The 20312-nt window shown below is 50.9% G+C and overlaps 3 protein-coding genes across 3 annotated transcripts; 2 read left to right on the top strand and 1 right to left on the bottom strand.

Moving 5' to 3' along the window:
• Positions 1–94: 94 nt before the first annotated feature.
• Positions 95–2795, top strand: LOC135817833 (omega-amidase NIT2-A-like). The gene is made up of 2 exons (XM_065331110.1): positions 95–295; positions 1511–2795. The coding sequence occupies exon 2, from the start codon at positions 1579–1581 to the stop codon at positions 2461–2463; it is 885 nt and encodes a 294-aa protein (XP_065187182.1). The 5' UTR covers positions 95–295; positions 1511–1578; the 3' UTR covers positions 2464–2795.
• Positions 2796–4883: 2088 nt separating this feature from the next.
• On the bottom strand, positions 4884–11116 carry LOC135817832 (alpha-N-acetylglucosaminidase-like). The gene is made up of 5 exons (XM_065331109.1): positions 10707–11116; positions 8632–8823; positions 7900–8121; positions 7438–7758; positions 4884–6909 (listed from the first exon to the last, which is right to left on the bottom strand). Exons 1-5 carry the CDS (start codon positions 10941–10943, stop codon positions 5254–5256), a joined length of 2628 nt encoding a protein of 875 aa, XP_065187181.1. The 5' UTR covers positions 10944–11116; the 3' UTR covers positions 4884–5253.
• Positions 11117–11774: 658 nt separating this feature from the next.
• Positions 11775–17837, top strand: LOC135817831 (alpha-N-acetylglucosaminidase-like). Its single transcript, XM_065331108.1, has 5 exons — positions 11775–12154; positions 13875–14066; positions 14439–14660; positions 15010–15330; positions 15890–17837. The coding sequence occupies exons 1-5, from the start codon at positions 11912–11914 to the stop codon at positions 17537–17539; spliced, it is 2628 nt and encodes an 875-aa protein (XP_065187180.1). The 5' UTR covers positions 11775–11911; the 3' UTR covers positions 17540–17837.
• Positions 17838–20312: the final 2475 nt, after the last annotated feature.

Below are 20312 nucleotides of genomic sequence, written 5' to 3'. Positions count from 1 at the left end.
CCATATACCGCGTAGTGAGGACCCGCACCCTCGATCATTCGCAACGCGGTCACCTCCACACCAACTAGTCGCATAGGCACAACAGTACGAGATAGTAGCGACTTGTCACTTCGCCGATGATTTTGTAGGAAAGGTCTCGGCTACTAAAATTAATCATGTCTAAATGTCATGCTATTACAAGCTTAGTTACAAGGTTGTAGACTAGTCGTCCTTGCCTTGGTTAGCAGTCAGTGAATGATACTCCGCTACGCGCTGTGCTTTGCGTCGCTGATGAAGGATTAGTCGCTACATCAAGGTACGATGTTTTTTCTGAAACACTAGTAGCCGGCCCTGATAATAATTATCACAAACCGATCCTTCACAGTCACTTAGTTCCGATCCCTGCGTCACCTGGTGATCCCGACCAATAAAAAAGCATTATAGTGTGAAGGATGTGTGTATATGACCAATCACATTACTCATTAGTACCGACTACGTGTAAACTCGTAACCCTCCCCGTGGTGCAAAGAAAACTGGTCCGTATTGACAGGTGGTCGTTGTACACAGGTTGGATATGTATGTGGATGCATGATCGACTGTCTATGGCCTTTGAAATGACTGGTCTCTAAGGACAGGTGGTCTCCCATTGCAGGATTATAGTATGGTAAACACATTGTACTGCCGTAGACATTGAAATCCGATGGGATGACTGGGCCACGAGGCTGGCCTTAGCACGTACATGCAATGTACAGGCCCGCCGGAACCGGTCCGGTTGGTCCGGTTAACACCGGGCCAACTTTGTAGCTACCAACGCATGTTTACTGGTGAGGAGGGCATACGTCCCCGCCATGTTATACACAACGTATGAAAGACACCAGACCGATTGAAAATTGCTTCTGGCGGTTCTGATGTAGTTCACGTACACACTGCAAACATGGATCAGCAGTGCTCGCAGCTGCAAGGCCAGCGCCCCGCGGCCGCTTGACTTCTTTTAATTAATAAAACAGGTTCCATGTCCGCTACGGTCAGTACATGCATGTATGCATTCCCAGTGCCCACCATTACATGGTTTGCTGTGGCAAGGTAAAGTGTAGTTAGGCTCAATACACCTACATTGTACATGTACCGTAAAGTACCGCCAGAGCGCCCCACCATCTCGTCCTTTCGTGGTCGTATTGTGGAGGTGGTGTCTTGTCTGTACGTCATACGATTCGAACCTTGTACACATCTTCCACGTTGTGTAGTCAATCCGTACCTTCGAGCGGACACGAGCTCCACACAGAAACATGCTAAGTGTGACCTTAGTACACTATCAAAGGTTCTCACACCGTATAAACGTCGTTGCACTCTGCCATACGATTTTCCTTTCCCTGGCTGTAAAATCAAGGTGGGGGCGCTCTCGCGGTACTTTACGGTATGTACTTGAGGAAAACACCCTAGTTAGTAAGTACTCCCTGTAACGGACTGTTGGAATTCAGACCACACTGTTTTGGTTTTACACTGTTGTATCTCTATGGTGATTACATCACAGGTCGTGCAACACAGTGATATACTAGTAGCGGATAGCAAGAAGACACCGACTGCTGGTATTCAATCACAATGACAGCGCCAGCACAGTGTACGAATGACGGCACCCCGCTGCGTCTGGCGATTGTCCATGACGCATTTTTCGGCGACGGCGCCGAGACACGGCTCCTCTCATGCCTTCGAGAGGCGCGGGCACGTGGCGCGTCGCTGGCGGTTCTCAGCGAGCTGCCCCTGAACAGCTGGATGGCGGTGAGCAAGGAGTTTGATGTGAGCAATGCAGAGGTGATCAACGATGGCCATCGGCAAGCCTGTCTCTCTCGCTGTGCTCGCGAGGCTGGTATTGCACTGATCGGTGGTGCAATTACCTATAGCCGCGATGTGGATGCTTCGCATGTTGATGTCAGCCACTGCGACAGCACGTCGTGGCTGTTCGACAGTCAGGGTGTGGCGCACGCGCAGTACGCCAAAGTTCATTTACCGCAGGAAGCCGGTTACTGGGAGGCCAGCCACTACTCGCCATCCGCTAACCTTCCAGTTGCGTTTGATTTCAGTCCCGCCGTCGACTCGCCTTGCTGGAAGATCGGCGTTCAGCTGTGCTCAGACATCATGCGTCCGGCCGGAGCAGCCTACCTTGCATCTCAGAATGTCCAGCTGTTGCTGCACCCGCGTGCCACGCCGCTGTCTAGCTACGAGAAACGCTGGAAGCCAGTGCTGCGGGCCGCCGCGCTGACCGGCGCGGCGTACGTGGTGTCCGTAAACCGGCCGTCAACGGGACAGCTGGACACGCCGTGCGGTGGAGCGTCACTAGTCGTGTCACCGCAGGGTGAGGTGATCCTGGAGACCACCGACCCACTGACCGTAGTCACGCTGGACCTGTCCAAGGTGGAGGCGGCCAAGGAGGACTACCCTGGTTACCTGCAGCATGCCGAGCAGCTGATGCCACCTGGACGTGCATGACACTCACAGTACCAGCATCCGGCTGATACTAGGGAGTAGTAAAATACCTGGTATTTTACTACTCCCTGCTGATACGATGTGCGGCGGTGTCGCTTCACCTCGGCATTGTGCTCTCTACACAGTACACATGCATGCATGCATTTTGAAGTGGTGCATTGGCTGGCATCGACGTTGGGGGCTGGTCGTGTTTGACTTCCAGGCATACCTAGACTGAGCGAGACCTGCGTACCAGCACAGATGTACTGCAGTGACCATTCTGGTTTAAGTTCTTGAGCTGATACATTAACAAGTATTTACAAATCTAATTGAAAAACTCAATTTCCTCGGCATTAGAGAGGTTCTGCAAAACGAAAATGTGTACGAACTTTCGCTCTACGTCACGAAGTGAGAAACTTCGCACGAACTTTCGCAACTTTGGACGCGAAACTTGCAGAGAACGCGAAATGAACTTTCGTAGGAAGTTTCGTGAGATTGGGTCATGTCGTACGTGCACTTGGCGCGTGCAAACTACGAAAATGTGCAGAACACAAAGTTCGTGCGAAAATTCGTACACACTTTCGCAAGGCCTGTCGCGAAACTTCGTTCGAACTTTCGTTGTGCAGAACCTCTCTAATATTCCCGTACATGTATACTCCACCTGGCTTGTAACAAGGCTGAAATTGAAGCTATTTGAAACACACTGTGGTGTGTTAGTAGGCAAGAGCCTATTGAGATGTTTCACAGATAAACTGCACGACGACAGAATACCCAGCAAGAGTGGTATTACCACTGGCAGAAGCGTTCTCAGAAAATCTGAAATCAAGTTCTGTAAAATGCCAACTACGAATAGACCCATTGCGCAATGACGTAATGTGTACCAAAACACCCTTCACAGCCACCTGGGGGGGGGGGGGGGGGTCGTCTGGGGTGTTGAACAGTGCACTCCTGATCCCAGCATACTCACAAGCATTACTCATGCATTCCATATTTGGCTGTGGAGGGTGTTTTTACGTCATTGCGCAGTGGGTCCATTCTGGCGTGGGCTTGTAAACCGCACATGGACGAATGAATAGTACTTAACTATATTTAGGACAGTGCACTAATACTTGAAGTACTTGGTGCAAGAACCAGGGGCGTCACACACGGTACGACCACTACGACCATGGTCGTACCACTTTTCGTCCAGGATGGTCCACCCAATTCATCCGAAAAAGCAATAAAAAAATTCAAGGATCTTCGGACTTGTACAAAACATCGCAACTGTTACCTGGTTACTTTCATTGCAAGGAGCATACAGACTTGATGCCTAGCACTAGCAGCTAGCTATTGCCCAAGACTCCAGGCGGCTATCCATTACGATAGGCGGTTGGAGTCACGGTTAGAGACAACCAGACGATGGATTCCTCACGGACGCATTCACTGCAAACTTGACGGAAACAGAGCTGAGCTGGCGGCAATCACTGGGTCCAGAACTAAAAATTTCCAAGATCTACCATGTTACAATGGCGATCAGCACGTCAAGAGACACTACATGTATGTCACTTGTCAGCTACAACATAATAATTATATTCTTTCCACAACGACACCTACCTAGTACCTCTGGCTCCTGACGATCTACTGCAAGCGGATTCGAAAATGCATTACACCCGCGAACGCAGCGCTTGTCAACGGAAAAGGGAAGCGCTTCATTCTCCGAAGCTGAAAAGTGTTTGGACTGCTGCTCCACGGCGGCAGAATATTCTGCAGCTGTTCACCGACACGACCCGCTTCACCTATATTATAACGATTTACGATCGTTTCGTTCCCCGCGAGTTTTCCGGTAGCAGCAACAAGAATTTCGTCCGCGACGACAGGATGAAAGTCTCTCGCAAACTAAAGTCCTGTTGCCACGAAGACAGAGAAGATTCCGCAAGCGCTTTCTTCTGCTTCCATTGTTGTAGCTCTCCGGTCCACTGGCAGATCTTTCAATCCCACCGAACAAAAACAAAGGATCTTCTTCTCTCTCTAAAAACAACTAAAATTGTTTGCGACTGTCCAGGCCGGGCGTGTACATAGTGTACGCGACGCGGCAGACTTTTGCAGGACACGACATACATGTACGTTTTTGCATAGCTAGCCGCTGGCGCTAGAACGCTCAGCACGCTGGTACTTCGGATTTTGCGATTTTTTCGAGGGCAATGGCCCTGAATCATTGAATCAATGGGTTCCATTTGCCTTGCTTGGCTACCTACGATGTACAGAAAATACCAAAAATCCATGAGAAGTATGTTTTTGGAGCTGGAGTGGGGTTGTCGAATAAGTGCTAGGGGAACCCTCCTTTGCGGCTGTAGAGTGCTAAAACGTGGTCTGTTAGCCGAAAAATCCTTATTTTTTTCTCCGGGGGACACCCCCGGACCCCCGGTCGTACCACTCCCAGCCACCCTGTGACGCCCCTGAGAACACAAGCTTAACTCCAACGGAGAAATTCACCTGTTGTACAGTACATGTATCATCGAATAAATTGGCCAAAAAAAGGATGGATTCCCATCAGATCAACTACAGCCGCGCATGCGGTGTGTGGCATTTGCAAGGGTGGCATGTGCGTACTCAGTCTGCAACTCCGAGAGTGTGTGTGCCGACGTCTGAAAAATTTCATTTTTTGTGGTCGTGCCAATGAGTGTTGAGTATTATGTGGCGCATCATGGTGAGCTCCAGAATGATACTACCAGACTCGACAAACAAACGAGTCCTCAAGAAACAAGAGGTCTGGAAATGTTTCACTGACAAGGGTGGATGAGCTTGCTGGTCAGTACATTCTCATGCCAAACAGTGTTACGTCTGCGGTTGTTTTACGTACAAGTCACAGTTTGGATGAGCGGAGCGCTTGGTGAGTGCGGTTTTCAAATACCCAGTGGACAGGAAGCCCACGCACAACGGCTCCAGGTCGCAGAACATTTTCATCTGCCCAATGTCCTTGGAGAGGAGCGCACGACCAGCGTGGATGTCGAAACCGATCACGTTCGTGTTGTTGACTCTCTCGTACTTACCGGACGTGGATGCGGTAGCCCACGTACTGAGCAGGCGCTGAGAAAGGCTGACCGCTCCCGGCGCGGGCACTGTCGTGTAGGACCCGTTGGCCTGGCACCAGGACTGTTCCCATGCCAGCAGTGTTGACTGGAAGCGTGGAACATCCACCGCCACGCCAGTATCCACGGCCGTCTGCAGAGTCTTCTGCCACAGGTTCCAGCGGCCGTAGTAGTAGGTTCCCACCAGGCCAGCCCAGTGCTTCTCAGCGTAGTCATTGATCTGACCACTGGGTCCCCACAGTGTGATCTGGTAGCGAGCATTCGCCTCAAACTGCTTGCGTTCGGCATCATCCGTTGCCCAATCCTTGGCAGTGTCCAGCCAATGGCCAAGTAAATAGTTAGTGTCCGTACTTAACAGCTGATCCAAGTCTTTCACAATAGTCAACAATGCCTTGCCTATCCGGGCCAGGTCAGCACTGCTGTTTGTTTTCTGCTTGCTCCAACGAAGGAACGCGGCGGACGACAGCGTGACCAGATCGTCATGGACGGCAGCGAGAACCTGTCGGCCCACGTCGACTAGGTCGTAACTGAGCGGTCCCGAGATCGCACCGGCGCTTGCCTGTGTTTCCACGGCACCCTGCACCATCAACCGCCAGGCCGCAGTGACGCCCGCAAATCCATAGTCACTGTAATTCTTCACTGGTTTAATTCCCTTGCCGAGCTCCAGACCGTTCACATAGCCTAGAGTTGAAGGATCGAGAGGTTCGGCATAGTCGTCCTCTAAACGGTTCCTTGGAATCACGGGCGACTTCTGGACTATTCCCAGATACGTTTGCGGGAAGTTGTACTGATACGCGGCGTGCTCCAGCTGTGTCCAGGCCGCACGGAGATTAGTGTTCCCACCCGCTGCTCCGTACCGGCCGTACAGATAGTTGCTGATCCAGCTTGGCACGTCGATGGGCTGAGTAGTCCAGCCAGTCTCCAGCATCATCTCGTACACGACTGGGTTCTGCTCGATGGCTTCTGGCGTCAACCCGATTCCAGCCATCGAGCTGCCAGCCCGCACACGATCCGACGCTGGACCAGTCGCAATGCGAGTCAGATTACCGCACAGCGAACGGCGTCCACCAAAGTTGTGCAGCATGCACCAGATAAACGGCTTTCCGTAGTAAGACTCGTAAAGGCTCCAGATAGGTGCGGCTTCCGTGTAGAGGTCCAGTATGATCATGCCAGAGTTGGGCACAGCATCCAAGTACGGCTTCACAGTCTTCGCTGTCCAGAACTCGTTCAGGAACAGCCAGCCCTGCATCAGCCAGATGGCGTCCGGGTCAGCGGCTCGCATGCCCTGGAACACGGCGGCGCTCGTGTTTGCCAGGTAATGAGGGTTGGAGCTGGACGGCTGCATTTCATTGAACGTGTCCACATTGTAGACGTGGTCGGTTCCCATCAGCTCGGTTTGCATCTGCACACGGATAGTATTACAACAGTATACAAATCATGGGAGTACAGCCCTGGGGAGCTTGTCAACTACCAACATGCTTGTCACCAGACTCATCTCTCCAGCAGGCATTATAGGCGTACTGCAGAACTCAATGGGACGTCGATTGAAAGCAGTTGGGACTGATATGGTCAATAATGAGGTGTCCACCGTCGGGCGGTGAATCCATGTCCAGTAAATATTCGTACTGTGGGTTCTCGCAGAATCGACATGAATGTACACAGGCCGACATGCCATTGCGAGATGCACAGTTGGCTACACTCCAAACATACACACCTGCACATAGCCTGGGTACACCACAGCCGTACAACAAAATACGTGTTGTTGGTTGACAGCATGTTACAAGGCGGAGGACACCTTGTAACAAGCTGTTAACCAACAACATGCAAGGCTTTAATTAATATCTAATAACAACATACTTGTACATACACTGCCCATAGAATTCTTCCCAAACAGCCACACACACCAATTGCTGATCAGTCTGGTCCTTACCTCATAATACCCTTTAGCCAGCGGTACAAAGTGTTTGTCGGTCGGGTCAAGAAGCCGCACCTCCGTGTAGGTTGCATTGAATCTTCCCCAGGCACGTGACTCAGTCAGCTTGATACCGGGAACAATACGCTCCAGAGCGGCAGGCACGTGACCGGAGAAACCGGACAGCACGGGTGTCATGCCGAGTGCACGCATGCGCTCCAGACTCTGCAGCTGCAGCATGAACTGCGCCTTGCGATTGTCCGGCGTCAGCGGGCCGGCCCAGCCGCGAATGTTGCCCATGCGATTCCACGCCAAGAATGCCGGTCCGCTGAAGTAGGCCTGTCAAAGAGCGACATTCAAACACATGAGTTTAATACATAGGGTCACAAATCAATTTTATTTCTTAGATGAAGTACTATTATTTATGCAAGCACATACTGTGTACTGTGGTTGTGTAGGCACATCACATGTATCACTAACCTGCAGCTCCTCTTCAGTCATTCCCAGACTCTTGTAGTACTCTGCAATGACGTACTCCTGACCGGTGAACGACAACGGCAGGTTGATACCGTGCAGCGCCATCCAGTCAATCTCACGTTCCCACCGCCGCCAGTCCCACCATGCTGACGAATAGGACACGGTGCAGACGTTCATGTAGTAACGCCACTTCACAGAGCTGCTCACTCGTACGGTCGTCGGCACCTAAGAGCACAGACGGGCATAATGAAAATCACGTCCGCCCACAGCATTACATAGTGGAACATTAAAATCAAACGACCCGAAACTAGAGTATTTTTTAAATGCATGGTTTAGAAAGGATATACCACCCAGCTGCCTTCAGAAATAATGTGAGTCATGAGTCTTTCCTATCACAATATCATAGTACTGTACATGTAGCTAAGAGATGTGTTGCACATACATTAGATCTGGTCTGGTCAGTATACCAGCTTACCTTTTTTTACGCATTATTATTAATACTATTGACAAATAGCTGCACCCCTCACTACTAAACATGGTGGACTGACTGAAGAGTGGTCCGGCCACACTAGCTGCTATACCCGGAGTTAACATTTAGACAGCTGTCCCAGTGGTGCATGTAGTTTAGGCAAACTGGCACATGCAAGTAGTGTACTGTATACATGACACTGTATTACACAAACACAACGACCCAATGTCACAGCCTGTAGAGCCTAGGTCACTTGCTGCACGTACGGCTGGCAGTGGTGACGGCAGCTCCAGATGATCACCAGTGCCGTGGTGTCCCCAGGTGACCGTTGCATTGCAGTAGGTACGCAAGTACCAGTACAGACCCTTCGCCAGGGCCACGCCGTTTGTGCCGCACAGCTCAATCAGTCCAGCTGGAGACTGACGCAGTTCAAACGTGTCATTCTCGCCCGGCTTGGCCTAGTAATCAAGAACAGAAAGGAAAAATTCATATGGTTCTACATTAGTATCATTCACAAACCTAACAACTAAACTGCGTGACTTCAGCTTCTCAGGTTAAACTTTTTTTTAAATTGATGGTACTTGTTGAGTTGGTGAAAGGTTGCTTGTTCGCCTCTGTAGGACTGAGATCACCTTTCCCTACCGACTTGACATTTGATTGACTCACGGTATGTTTGCCGTCAATGAAATCTCGGCAGAGACCCATGGTTGAGAGACGGTGCCCAAACGCAGGTCTGGCTCTGGTCATGGACCGACATGACCGAACACCATATGCGGCGGCACGCTTGCAACGGCGCACCCACGCCTATTATGTGGGACTCGCTCACAGTGAACACATAGGCTATCTAGTGCATTGAGCGGAGCATGTGTGAACCTCACAACATTCTCTGCAATGAGTGTATGTATAGAGAGCAGTCCCGACATGATACTACCATATTTTCCGGAGTATAAGCCGCACTTTACACACCACTAATTCACCCCCAAAAAGCCGGTGCTGCTTTTACTACGATCGCGAATTGACGGTAATAAATCGGGTAGATGACTGTATTTCGTGCCAAAAATCTGGGTGCGCTTTGTACTCTGGAAAATACGGTATGTGCATGCAGCAAAGTATGGTTTTCACTTGTCCGAGCTTCTTCTTATGGACCCTGTCCAAAGGGAGGCTCATCGGGCGGTAGGGATTAGCAACGGCCCATCATTTTTTTTATTGGTAGCAGCACCTGTGCGGTAGTGCACACAAACCGCTGACTCGACACATGCAAGGGCGTCGGAAGTTATGTTAGGGTAGTACGGCCAGCTATCTGACGTACCGTCCGTGAATTTACTCGTGGGGTTGAGATGGCTCCGCTGAAAAGAGTCGAAATTTAGAGCCCAGATTAGTGCTTTTCATTGATTCACAGGGTACTGGGGACAAAGAGTGGTACAGTCAGACCTCGCATAACCGCACACAACCGTTTTCAACCGTTGAAAATTGTCCGGATAGGCGAGGGAACCGGATAATCGAACACACATACTGTATGTAAGCATGGCATATGCTGTAAATTGGTAACCAACGATTTTCTTCCGGATGGCGAGGGATCCGGATAAACGAGGACCGGATAAGCGAGGTCTGACTGTACATGTACGATCAATACCGTAGTGACTGTTGCGTGTTCGATGCCCCTGCACTGCATACCATGGTATGCCCCTGCACTGCATGCCATGGTATGCCCCTGCACTGCATACCATGGTATGCCCCTGCACTGCATACCATGGTATGCTTAAAAGTGAGCAACATGCCGCATAGATTATGCTGGTTAAGGACCGCCCGCCCGTTAGCACCGATATGAGATTTTCAAGATTGCGTTTTGTAATTTCTCTTCATATCCCCTCCCCTAACAAACATACGCATGTATGCTGACCATTGCGTTGCTATACTTGCAGATTGCCATATTTTCCGGACCATAAGCCGCACTTTAACTTTAAACGCCAGCAATTCACCCCAAAAACGTTGGTGCGGCTTACGATGGTAAAATTAACGGGGATAAAATGGAGATGTCTGTATTTCGCGGCAAAAAAAAAACTGGGTTCGGCTTATACTGCGGAGAATACGGTATATCGATTTTAAATGTCAACATTTTCTTCAACTCATTGATGAAGCGAATACGCCTCGAATCCCCTCCTCTCCCTAATTACAATTCTTTGTTTCCAAAAATGTGGTTATTTACGGCGGACCCTTTACGTTGCTTTCCACCTACTTGTCTTCATACAGATAATTCTTTGCATTCCTAATTTAAACGTATTATGGGCTCGCTTCTTGTGGATCATGGAGGTCATAATTATAACTATCTCAACGGTCTCACCGTTATCTGGCAGAGCTTGAATTTGCCCGTGTATTCTTCGCCCAGCACTCGCTGTATGACACCATAACCAGCCGCCTCCGCTGGAGATATTGCTGGTACTCCTTCAGCCACGGGCGCTGCGGGCTCCGCATTTGAACCAGCGATGTGCTCGCTACCCACTGACGACCAGGAGCAACACGCCGTAGCAACTAGCACTAGCAGGAACGTAGTCGGGAATAATGAAAATACCCTATCCATCACTGTAACACAGCCAGGTTGTAATTTATAACGAAACAACAATTTGCTGACTGATACACAGACGATCGGTACGACCTGAAACTGTGATCACCAAAAGTCCAAAACTAACTATTACTATTAGTAAATTACTTGCCAAAGAACGTTTCGGTGGTATGTTTCATTATCATGAACATTGTTTGACGACTCCTTGATTTGATTGAAATGACATTGATCACGTGATCGCGCCTGACTCGATCGACTCAGGCGTCTCGAATCGAGTGTGAGGGTGTGACTCGGGTCTGTTTCGGCTGTGTACCAGGTGAACATGTAGGCTCAAGTGTGTTGTAATCGAGCTCGCGCTTCTTCTTCTGATCTGCTAGAGCGCTTAGGCTTATCTAGCCCGTACTGACCACCAAGATTATTATTTTTTACGATTTGTGAGAGGAGATCGAGACAGGACGAGGAGAACTGGCACCCTCGAAAAGTGGCGCCATGCAAGATCTCGCTCGAGTCACAGTCAGTGAGTGAGACTAGATCTATGAGTCGAGTATGGAGAGTAAAACGGCGAAGAACAACTCGACTGTTTATGGATGCAGCACTGAGCATGAGTCAGACGTCTGGGGTGAATGAAGGATATCAGTTGACGGTTCAGTTAGCGTCGAAATGCCAAACCACTTACCAGTCACCTGTCCGGCCTCGTGACACGGCTACCTCGGCCCTGACAGGGACTCGGATTGACGAGCAGAAACAGGCCATGGCTGTGCGGACGACGTATCGACTGGCAACTGTGATGGCATCTCCTAACGCCACTGCCCAGCATGCTGAGAGCAGGTCTCAAAGCAGCTGGAGAGATTTGCTACGTTGTCCCTCGTCACTGCCGGTACAGTCCTTCCGAGCTCGTTTAGCTCATAGTTTATTGGTTTATTGGTTTGTACCCTTTCAGTTTGACTTGCTGATCACCGGAATTTCGGTGCGGCTTGTGCAGGATCATGGGGTACAGGACCTTTGCGGGCATTGCCTGCCTGCTGGTGTTTGTCGCGCTGAGAGTCGACTTGGGCAGTGCAGCGGGATTCCATCGCGACCCGCATCACCCTCGACCTCGTGCCAAAGCCGCAGCGCCAGTGGCTGACGAAGTGCCGACGGTAACTCCAATGGAAGCAGCCGGTTATGGTGTCATACAGCGAGTGCTGGGTGAAGAATACACGGGCAAGTTCCAGCTCTGCCAGATAACGGTAATTGTTTTCTGCAAAAGAACACTCTTTGCAGGCTGCATGGACGATTAGAAGCTGCGTGTAAGACTAAGAGTACATAATTTTCCAGCAGATACTTGTAGAGTGGGTGGGACCTGTGAAGCTTAGCCGACCTGGAGGCCTCGGCATCATACATAGCTCGCCAGATGCACCTAATCCTTAAGGCCTTGTGGTGGATGTGGATGGGATGTGGGAAACAGGGGACTAGAAAAGTCACTGAATAGTACTATGGACATACCGTATTTTCCCCATTAAACGTACACGTCTCCATTACTAGTACGTCCCCAATTGTAGTACATGTTGGGTGTGGATCGAAAATATAAAAGGACACGTCTCTAATAGTAGTACATGCCGGAATGATATGATGGGCATTAGTGGGGTACAGATACCAGGGTCCACCTTACTTCGTTTTTCTTACCCGTTCATCGTCATTGTGTCTTTGTCCCCTGATTCTTACCATGGTTGGGTGCATTTACAGCCTTACAGCATCATTATCACAATCATGTTGTTTGCCACCCAACCCAGGCAATCAATCTTTCCAGAAACAATAAAAGTACACGTCTCCAATACTAGTACAGTCTCCTATAGTAGTACAGGTCTGACCACCTTTGAAAAAATAAAAGTACTGTACATTTATTGGGGAAAATACAGTATGTATGGTACTGACCAGAGAAATCCAACCTCATGAATAAATAGCGTTGCTGGGCGATACGCAGCCCTAGCCTAGGACTGCACACACTGTTCTGTGCACTTGAACGCCGCGCTACTTGATTCACGAGGTCGAATTTCTCTGGCCAGAACTGCTGTACTACAGTAGTAGTCTAATCGATCTGAGTAGCATGGTCCATGATGCTCACAGGACCAGTGGACATGATTGTATTCATCTGCTATTACATAACAGGGGCGTCGGACACGGTACGGTCACTACGGTATCGACCGTACCACTATTTGCCCCAAGTACCCTGTGAATCAATAAAATGCACTGATTTGGGCTCTAAATTTCCAAAATTTTCCGCTCAGCCACCCCCCCCCCCCCCCCAGAGTAAATCAGACTTCAGATGGCTGACCGTACCACACTAAAATACCTTCCGACGCCCCTGCATAATACTAAGACTAGCCGATTCCTGTTCGGGACAGAACCGCGCCACACGTTCACTCCTCCAGCAATCAAAGAAACCCCTAGCACTTGGCTTAGGCTGTGTGCAGCGTTGCAACAATGATGCTATGGATAATGGTGACCGGGGCCCTGGCATGCCCAGCGGTAACCTGCATTGGTCCAGCTCGTGAGCAATGGTTCGGCACATGGTCTTATAGCTAGCATGGCAACATACCGGCTGTGTGGCGTACATGTATACATGCTATGTCCCAAGGTGTGAATGCCGCGGCTAAACCCTGCACGCACTCTGACCACGAGGCCAAGCCACAGCATGCTCACTAGCTCCTGAGTTCAATCCCATGCATGAACATGCTTAGGACTGGTGATAACCCTACAACTAGTGCTGTATGCTTCATCATCCCCCTTGTCAGGGATGCAAAATTCATAGCCATGCACGTATACATCAATGCTCAACACACTCGTACCCCAGCACTGCAGATATCATTGCTGCACAGCCACTGAGACTGGGCATTGCGTTACAGCAACTGTTACTTTTTCCGCTCCTCAATCCACTGTGTGATGCGTGATCTGTGTCGTGATTGCTAGGCCAATGCGGGGGAGAATGATACGTTTGAATTGCGTCAGTCTCCAGCTGGCCTGATTGAGTTGTGCGGTACAAACGGTGTGGCCCTGGCGAAGGGTCTGTACTGGTACCTGCGTACCTACTGCAATGCAACTGTCACCTGGGGACACCACGGCACTGGTGATCATCTGGAGCTGCCATCGCCACTGCCAGCCGTAAGTGATATGCATGCGGAGAGAGAGAGAGAGAGAGAGAGAGAGAGAGAGAGAGAGAGAGAGAGAGAGAGAGCGAGAGAGAGAGAGAGAGAGAGAGAGAGAGAGAGAGAGAGAGAGAGAGAGAGAGAGAGAGAGAGAGAGAGAGAGGGAGGGAGAGAGAGAGAGAGGGAGGGAGGGAGGGAGGGAGGGAGGGAGGGAGGGAGAGGGAGGGGGAGGGGGGGAGGGAGGAAGGGAGGGAAGGAGAGAGGGAGGGAAGGCGGGAGGGAATAACAATGAACTGAAGTACTTACCCTTGACCAGCTGCTCCCTTGTAGATGTATTTGGATGATTGTACTTTATTTAGCACCTCGTGTGGACTGTGCCATTTCTCAGGTGCCGAAGACTGTACGAGTGAGCAGCTCTGTGAAGTGGCGTTACTACATGAACGTCTGCACCGTGTCCTATTCGTCGGCATGGTGGGACTGGCGGCGGTGGGAACGTGAGATTGACTGGATGGCGCTGCACGGTATCAACCTGCCGTTGTCGTTCACCGGTCAGGAGTACGTCATTGCAGAGTACTACAAGAGTCTGGGAATGACTGAAGAGGAACTGCAGGTTAGTTGAGATTCACACGAGACAGGGGGCTGCAAATAACTATTAAAGTCAACCTATACCGCCTTAGATACTTCGAAGACTCTGAGTAGAACAACTGAATTGGATATGTTCTATGTCATTATGTCATCGATTATGTCATCGATTACGTCATCGATTATGATGCATAATGACCCCGTGGTATACTGTACTGCTCGAATCCTCTGCTGCTAAAGCTCTTTATATGTTCAAGGCCTTGAATGGTGGTAGTGGAATGGTTTTGGTTCTTGTCACCGAAGGTTGATAATTATAAAGGATATATTAGCTTTTTGTCAGAAACAAAGTGAGCCTGTTTCTTTGGTTGTTTCTCCAGGCATACTTCAGCGGACCGGCATTCTTGGCGTGGAATCGCATGGGCAACATTCGCGGCTGGGCCGGCCCGCTGACGCCGGACAATCGCAAGGCACAGTTCATGCTGCAGCTGCAGAGTCTGGAGCGCATGCGTGCACTCGGCATGACACCAGTGCTGTCCGGTTTCTCCGGTCACGTGCCGGCTGCGCTGGAGCGTATCGTTCCCGGCATCGAACTGACCGAGTCACATGCCTGGGGAAATTTCAATGACTCGTACACGAAAGTGCGGCTGCTAGACCCTACGGATTCGCATTTCTTGTCTCTTGCAAAGGGGTACTATCTGGTGAGTCTGTTGTTGCAGAAGCTCTGAACATATTCACGCATCATATCTCTACCATGATAAAAGGATCTCTGTGTAGTTGCAAAAGTCAATTAGCTGCTGCCGCATCTGCTATTGTCTTTTGCAGGTTCACTGTAGCGGCATAGCCCCATAGGGCTTGAAAGTGCTACGTCACAGCATAGCAACAATTTCAAAAATTCAAAAATTGGATCCACTTGGATCCAGTTTTTGTATGGATCCAAGCATATTTCAAGCCGTCTTACTCACAGCAAGGTGATGTAACCAGTGAAACTGACTGATTTGGCTAGTGGCGCGCGGGTTACAACTGGTGGCGAAGTAAAGTCACCCCTGCATACGACATGAGTGGGTTGCTATGCACCCACATACTGAGGCAATAGCAAAGTCACACCTTACTGGATCCAAAATAGAAATCTGATGTCAACTTACTACTCCCTGGCCGTTTTTGACGTCATCACTTTCAAGCCCTATTGCTCATAGACAGCGGATCTTAGTCATATTGACGGGAGTTTTGTCTGCTTTCCTATATTTCTGTTGTATTCAGATGCAAACCGAGCTGATGGGAACTGACCATGTGTACAACGTGGACACGTTCAACGAAATGAACCCGTCCAGCTCAGACCCCGGCTACCTGGCCAACACCAGCGCGGCCGTGTTCCAGGGCATGCGCGCCGCCGACCCGGACGCCATCTGGCTGATGCAGGGCTGGCTCTTTCTGAGCGGCTTCTGGAACGAAAAAACCGTGAAGCCGTACCTGGACGCCGTGCCCAACTCTGGCATGATCATACTGGACCTGTACACGGAAGCCGTTCCAATCTGGAGTCGGTACGAGTCGTACTACGGAAAGCCGTTCGTGTGGTGCATGCTACACAACTTTGGTGGACGCCGTTCGCTGTGCGGTAATCTGACTCGCATTGCGACTGGTCCAGCGTCGGATCGTGTGCTAGCTGGCAGCTCCATGGCTGGAATCGGGTTGACGCCGGAAGCCATCGAGCAAAACCCAGTCGTGTACGAGATGATGTTGGAGACGGGCTGGACGACACAGCCTATCGACGTGCCGAGCTGGATCAGTGACTACGTGTACGACCGGTACGGAAACTCAGCAGGTAACGCCAAGCTGCAATCAGCCTGGGCACTGCTACGCGATTCCGTCTACCAATACAACTTTGGCCAGACGTACCTTGGCGGACTGCACCGTTCACCGGGTATCCCTAGCGTGACGTCGACATCAGGGCTTGGCGTTTATGCCGAGCCATCAGACCCCTCAACGATGTGGTCCGCAGGGCAGCAGCAAGAGAGCACGCCGCTGCTTGGCAGTGGGTACGACATGGCTGGCGTCACCGCGGCGTGGAGACTGATGACGGCCGGTGCACAGCAAGTGGGGTTAGCCGCGGGGCAAATCTCGGGCCCACTCAGCTACGACTTGGTGGATGTGGGCCGACAGGTGCTCATCGGTGTGCACGCTGATCTGGCCACACTATCGTCTGCAGCGTACGTCAGCTGGGCCAAGGATAAAGTGAACACAACCACACAGCTGGATAAACTCGGCACGGCATTGCTGGACCTTATCTATGACCTCGATCAGCTACTGATCACAGACAGTAACTATTTACTCGGTCATTGGCTGGACACTGCCAAGGATTGGGCAACGGATGATGCCGAACGCAAGCAGTTTGAGGCGAATGCTCGCTACCAGATCACACTGTGGGGACCCAGTGGTCAGATCAATGACTACGCTGAGAAGCACTGGGCTGGCCTGGTTGGCACCTACTACCGCGGCCGCTGGAACCTGTGGGTCGAGACGTTGCTCACAGCCGTGACCACAAACACGCCAGTCAACACCGGCCAGTACGGTTCAGCGCTGCTGGCGTGGGAGCAGGCCTGGTGCCAGGCGAACGAATCATACACCAGTCAACCGGAGTCGAGCCTGGTCGTCACCAAATCAGCCAGCCTTCTAGCGAAGTGGGCCACTGCACCGTCCGGCGCCGAGTACCAGGTGTTTAAGGACACGGTCGTGAACGGCTTCGACATCCACGCCGGCCAGGCACTGGTTTCCAAGGACGTCGAGCAGCTGAAGATGTTCTGCGAAATGGAGCCGACGTGCGTTGGCTTCATCTCCACCGGCTACCTGAAGACGGCCATCGATCAGCGCTCAACGCTGGCTGGCTGTGACCTTTACGTGAAGCAGAAGTGATCGTTGAACACAATGTCTCTCATGCATTTGTGACTATTCCCTGACGTGAAACCATTGTTTGTGGGACCAAAGTGGTGGTTTCCCTGGTTACCTATACACCACGTCTTCGTTTTTGCATTTGTGGAATGTTACGTACGGTAGTTTGGTACCGGTGACGTCAACAGTCGCTGGTACTCAAATGATTCTCAATTTTAGTTCGACATTACATTATACACGCGGCAATCTTTTGCTGGAATTGTCTTCGGCTGCAATTCACGAGTGTTTCTTTTTTGTTGACAGAAACAACTTAGCAAGTGTGTATGTAGTGTATATATAAATATATGTGTGTGTGTGTGTGTGTGTGTGTGTGTGTGTGTGTGTGTGTGTGTGTGTGTGTGTGCGTGTGCGTGTTGTGTGTGCACATGTGCACGGCTCCATGTTCCGACAGTCACACGTTTCACTTCAGAGTAAATTAAAAGCGGGGGACTCCGATGAACCTGATGTATTTCAAGCTCTATTCGGAATGATGCAGGATGAAGACTCCGTTGTTAAGTACGATAATGACACTTTATGAAGAAAAAGGGGGGGGGGGGCAGACTCCATCAAATCTAGAAAACAGTACTAGAAAATCATCATGAAAAGACTGTTTGGGAAGATCGGTATACAAAAGAAAGGCGAAACGAGAAACGGGTTAAAGAATTTGCAGCAAGTGCACTGAATAATTTTTCAATGATTTTTGTTAGTCACACAAGAGACGAGCCTTTCCAATTAAAAACAACGACAAAGCCACGCAACGTTGAAAGTAACGTGGCGCTTTTGTGCAGTGACGACAAGGGAATGCATGCGGTGGAAGTTGAATGTGCCTGCTTGTACACATGCACCTACACATGCACACACACATGCACACACACATGCACACACACATGCACACACACCTACACGCACACACACACACACATGCACACACACACACACATGCACACACACATGCACACACACACATGCACACACACCACACACACACACCATGGTGAGCTAGCGTAGTCCTGGCATGTACATAGCAGTAACTTTCTAGCAGCTGAGCTGCAGCAACACATCAGCAACAGCCCAGCTGACAGTTGACCTATACCCTATATGTAGTAACAGCTGATCGTCAAGTAACATACTACCAGCTGGCGAGTAAGTCATGTAGTGCCCCCAGCAACGTTCGTCTGGCTCGCAGTGGCATGCTGAGCGCTGAAGTTACGCTTTGCCAGGCGCTGCCTGGCTAGACGACGCTTCCGCTCAATCTCTTCCTGCGTGCAACGTCGCTGCTGGGAGCTGGTACTAGACAGGGGCTTTCGCTGCTGCTGATGCTGATGTGCTTGCTGAGGTATGGAAGATCTACGCTGCACAGTGCTAGCACCCACACCCGTAGATCCGCCGGCAGATTTCAGGCCAGGCGGTTTATTTTCCGGTGAGCCAGTCGGTCGACCTGGTTTAGACGAATGCTTGCCAGCGGTTTGTGCGCTGGCACTCCGCGATAGCGAGCCAGGTGTGGGATGCCGGCGATGCGTGCATACGCCTTGCTGCACAGCAGGTGATGGCTCATCGCTTCTTGGCTGGCTGCTGTGGAGTCTGTGCCGCTGCTGCTGCCGCTGCTGAACAAAAGCAGCCGGCAATGCTCCAGCACCTGCAGCACCACGACTGTCGCTGGGTAGGCATGTAGAATTTGTAGAGTGTGCGGTGTGGGTCTTGCTCTGCTCACGACTAGATGCATCCACAGCAGTGGCGCTTCGAAGTTGTTTAGGTTGCGATCCTTGATTAGCTGAAGAATGAGCAGAGGACGTATCATTGGTCCTACTGGACACAGGTGCTGCAGGTTGACTACGGCTCTTGCTCGGTGAGCTCGATGTTGATGATGACGGAGACGCGCCAAGGACTTGCTCCAGCTCCTCCTGAGACAGCGCGAATATTTCATCAACGTTCCCGAACAGATCGTTCAGATTCTCATCATCCGCAAGAGGTCCGGAGAACAGCTGGCACGGCACCGGTTCATGTGCAGCAGCTACGGCCGGGCTATCCCCCGTGATACGACGCTCGGAACGCCGCGATTTCGGCGTTATATCCAGCACTGGTGATGCCGAGGCCCTAGCATCGTTCTGGTTGATCTCTTTCACAACTGCCTGCAACTCCTGCAGCGCTTTATCTTTGCGCCGCTGCCTCTCATCGGCACGTTTTCGCCGGGACGATGACGACGCGTCGCGGGCAACTGGCTGAAGACGAGACTCGTATGGCTGCGTTAGTGGCGAGTCTTCCGTCGACTCTCCAGCCGTTTCGGGAAACCAGGTTGCCAGCTGCCCTCTCAGCTCCTCGTTGGCCGAGTGATACATTTTGTCATACTTTCGACACAGGTCCAGGCGTGATCTTGGGCTGGCCGAGCCAAAGTCCCACACCACCTCGGCCTCCTCAGAGTCAGCATCCTGCAGGCGCTTGCTGCGTCTCGGCGTAACATTGGTGGCCATAGTGCAGGTTCTACCATCAAGCGAACCGCTGAATGTTTCGAATGGCGAAGTGGCAAATGAATTCACTCCTTGAGAAAATGATTTACAATGCAACTCTTATCACTTCAAATTTACACCTGCACCATGGCTGGCAGAAAGAAGCCCACTATGCTGCTCTTGCCATGAAGTCCAGAAGCAAGTGTCGCGCGTTGGACACGCCAGGAAGGTCAAACATTTAGTCTCCTTTTACTTCTCAAGACAAGGGCTCAACTCGACTGTTATTTGTATCGGGCTCTTCGCTCAAACTTCAT

The sequence above is a fragment of the Sycon ciliatum genome, chromosome 5, assembly GCF_964019385.1.
Source record: "Sycon ciliatum chromosome 5, ocSycCili1.1, whole genome shotgun sequence".
Classification (NCBI taxonomy): Eukaryota; Metazoa; Porifera; class Calcarea; order Leucosolenida; family Sycettidae; genus Sycon; species Sycon ciliatum.
The sequence above is the reverse complement of the archived record's forward strand: the minus strand, read 5'-3'. Positions and strand labels throughout refer to the sequence as shown.

What these genes read in the sequence shown, in the direction of transcription:
- LOC135817833 (XM_065331110.1), top strand. Translation starts at nt 1,579, where the DNA reads ATGACAGCGCCAGCACAGTGTACGAATGACGGCACCCCGCTGCGTCTG.
- LOC135817831 (XM_065331108.1), top strand. Translation starts at nt 11,912, where the DNA reads ATGGGGTACAGGACCTTTGCGGGCATTGCCTGCCTGCTGGTGTTTGTC. An exon ending in TGACTGAAGAGGAACTGCAG is followed by an intron (nt 14,661 to 15,009) that starts GTTAGTTGAGAT and finishes TTGTTTCTCCAG; the next exon opens with GCATACTTCAGCGGACCGGC. An exon ending in TTGCAAAGGGGTACTATCTG is followed by an intron (nt 15,331 to 15,889) that starts GTGAGTCTGTTG and finishes TGTTGTATTCAG; the next exon opens with ATGCAAACCGAGCTGATGGG.
- LOC135817832 (XM_065331109.1), bottom strand. Translation starts at nt 10,943, where the DNA reads ATGGATAGGGTATTTTCATTATTCCCGACTACGTTCCTGCTAGTGCTA. An exon ending in TGCCGTCACCACTGCCAGCC is followed by an intron (nt 8,122 to 8,631) that starts GTACGTGCAGCA and finishes CTGTGCTCTTAG; the next exon opens with GTGCCGACGACCGTACGAGT. An exon ending in TGACTGAAGAGGAGCTGCAG is followed by an intron (nt 7,759 to 7,899) that starts GTTAGTGATACA and finishes GCTCTTTGACAG; the next exon opens with GCCTACTTCAGCGGACCGGC.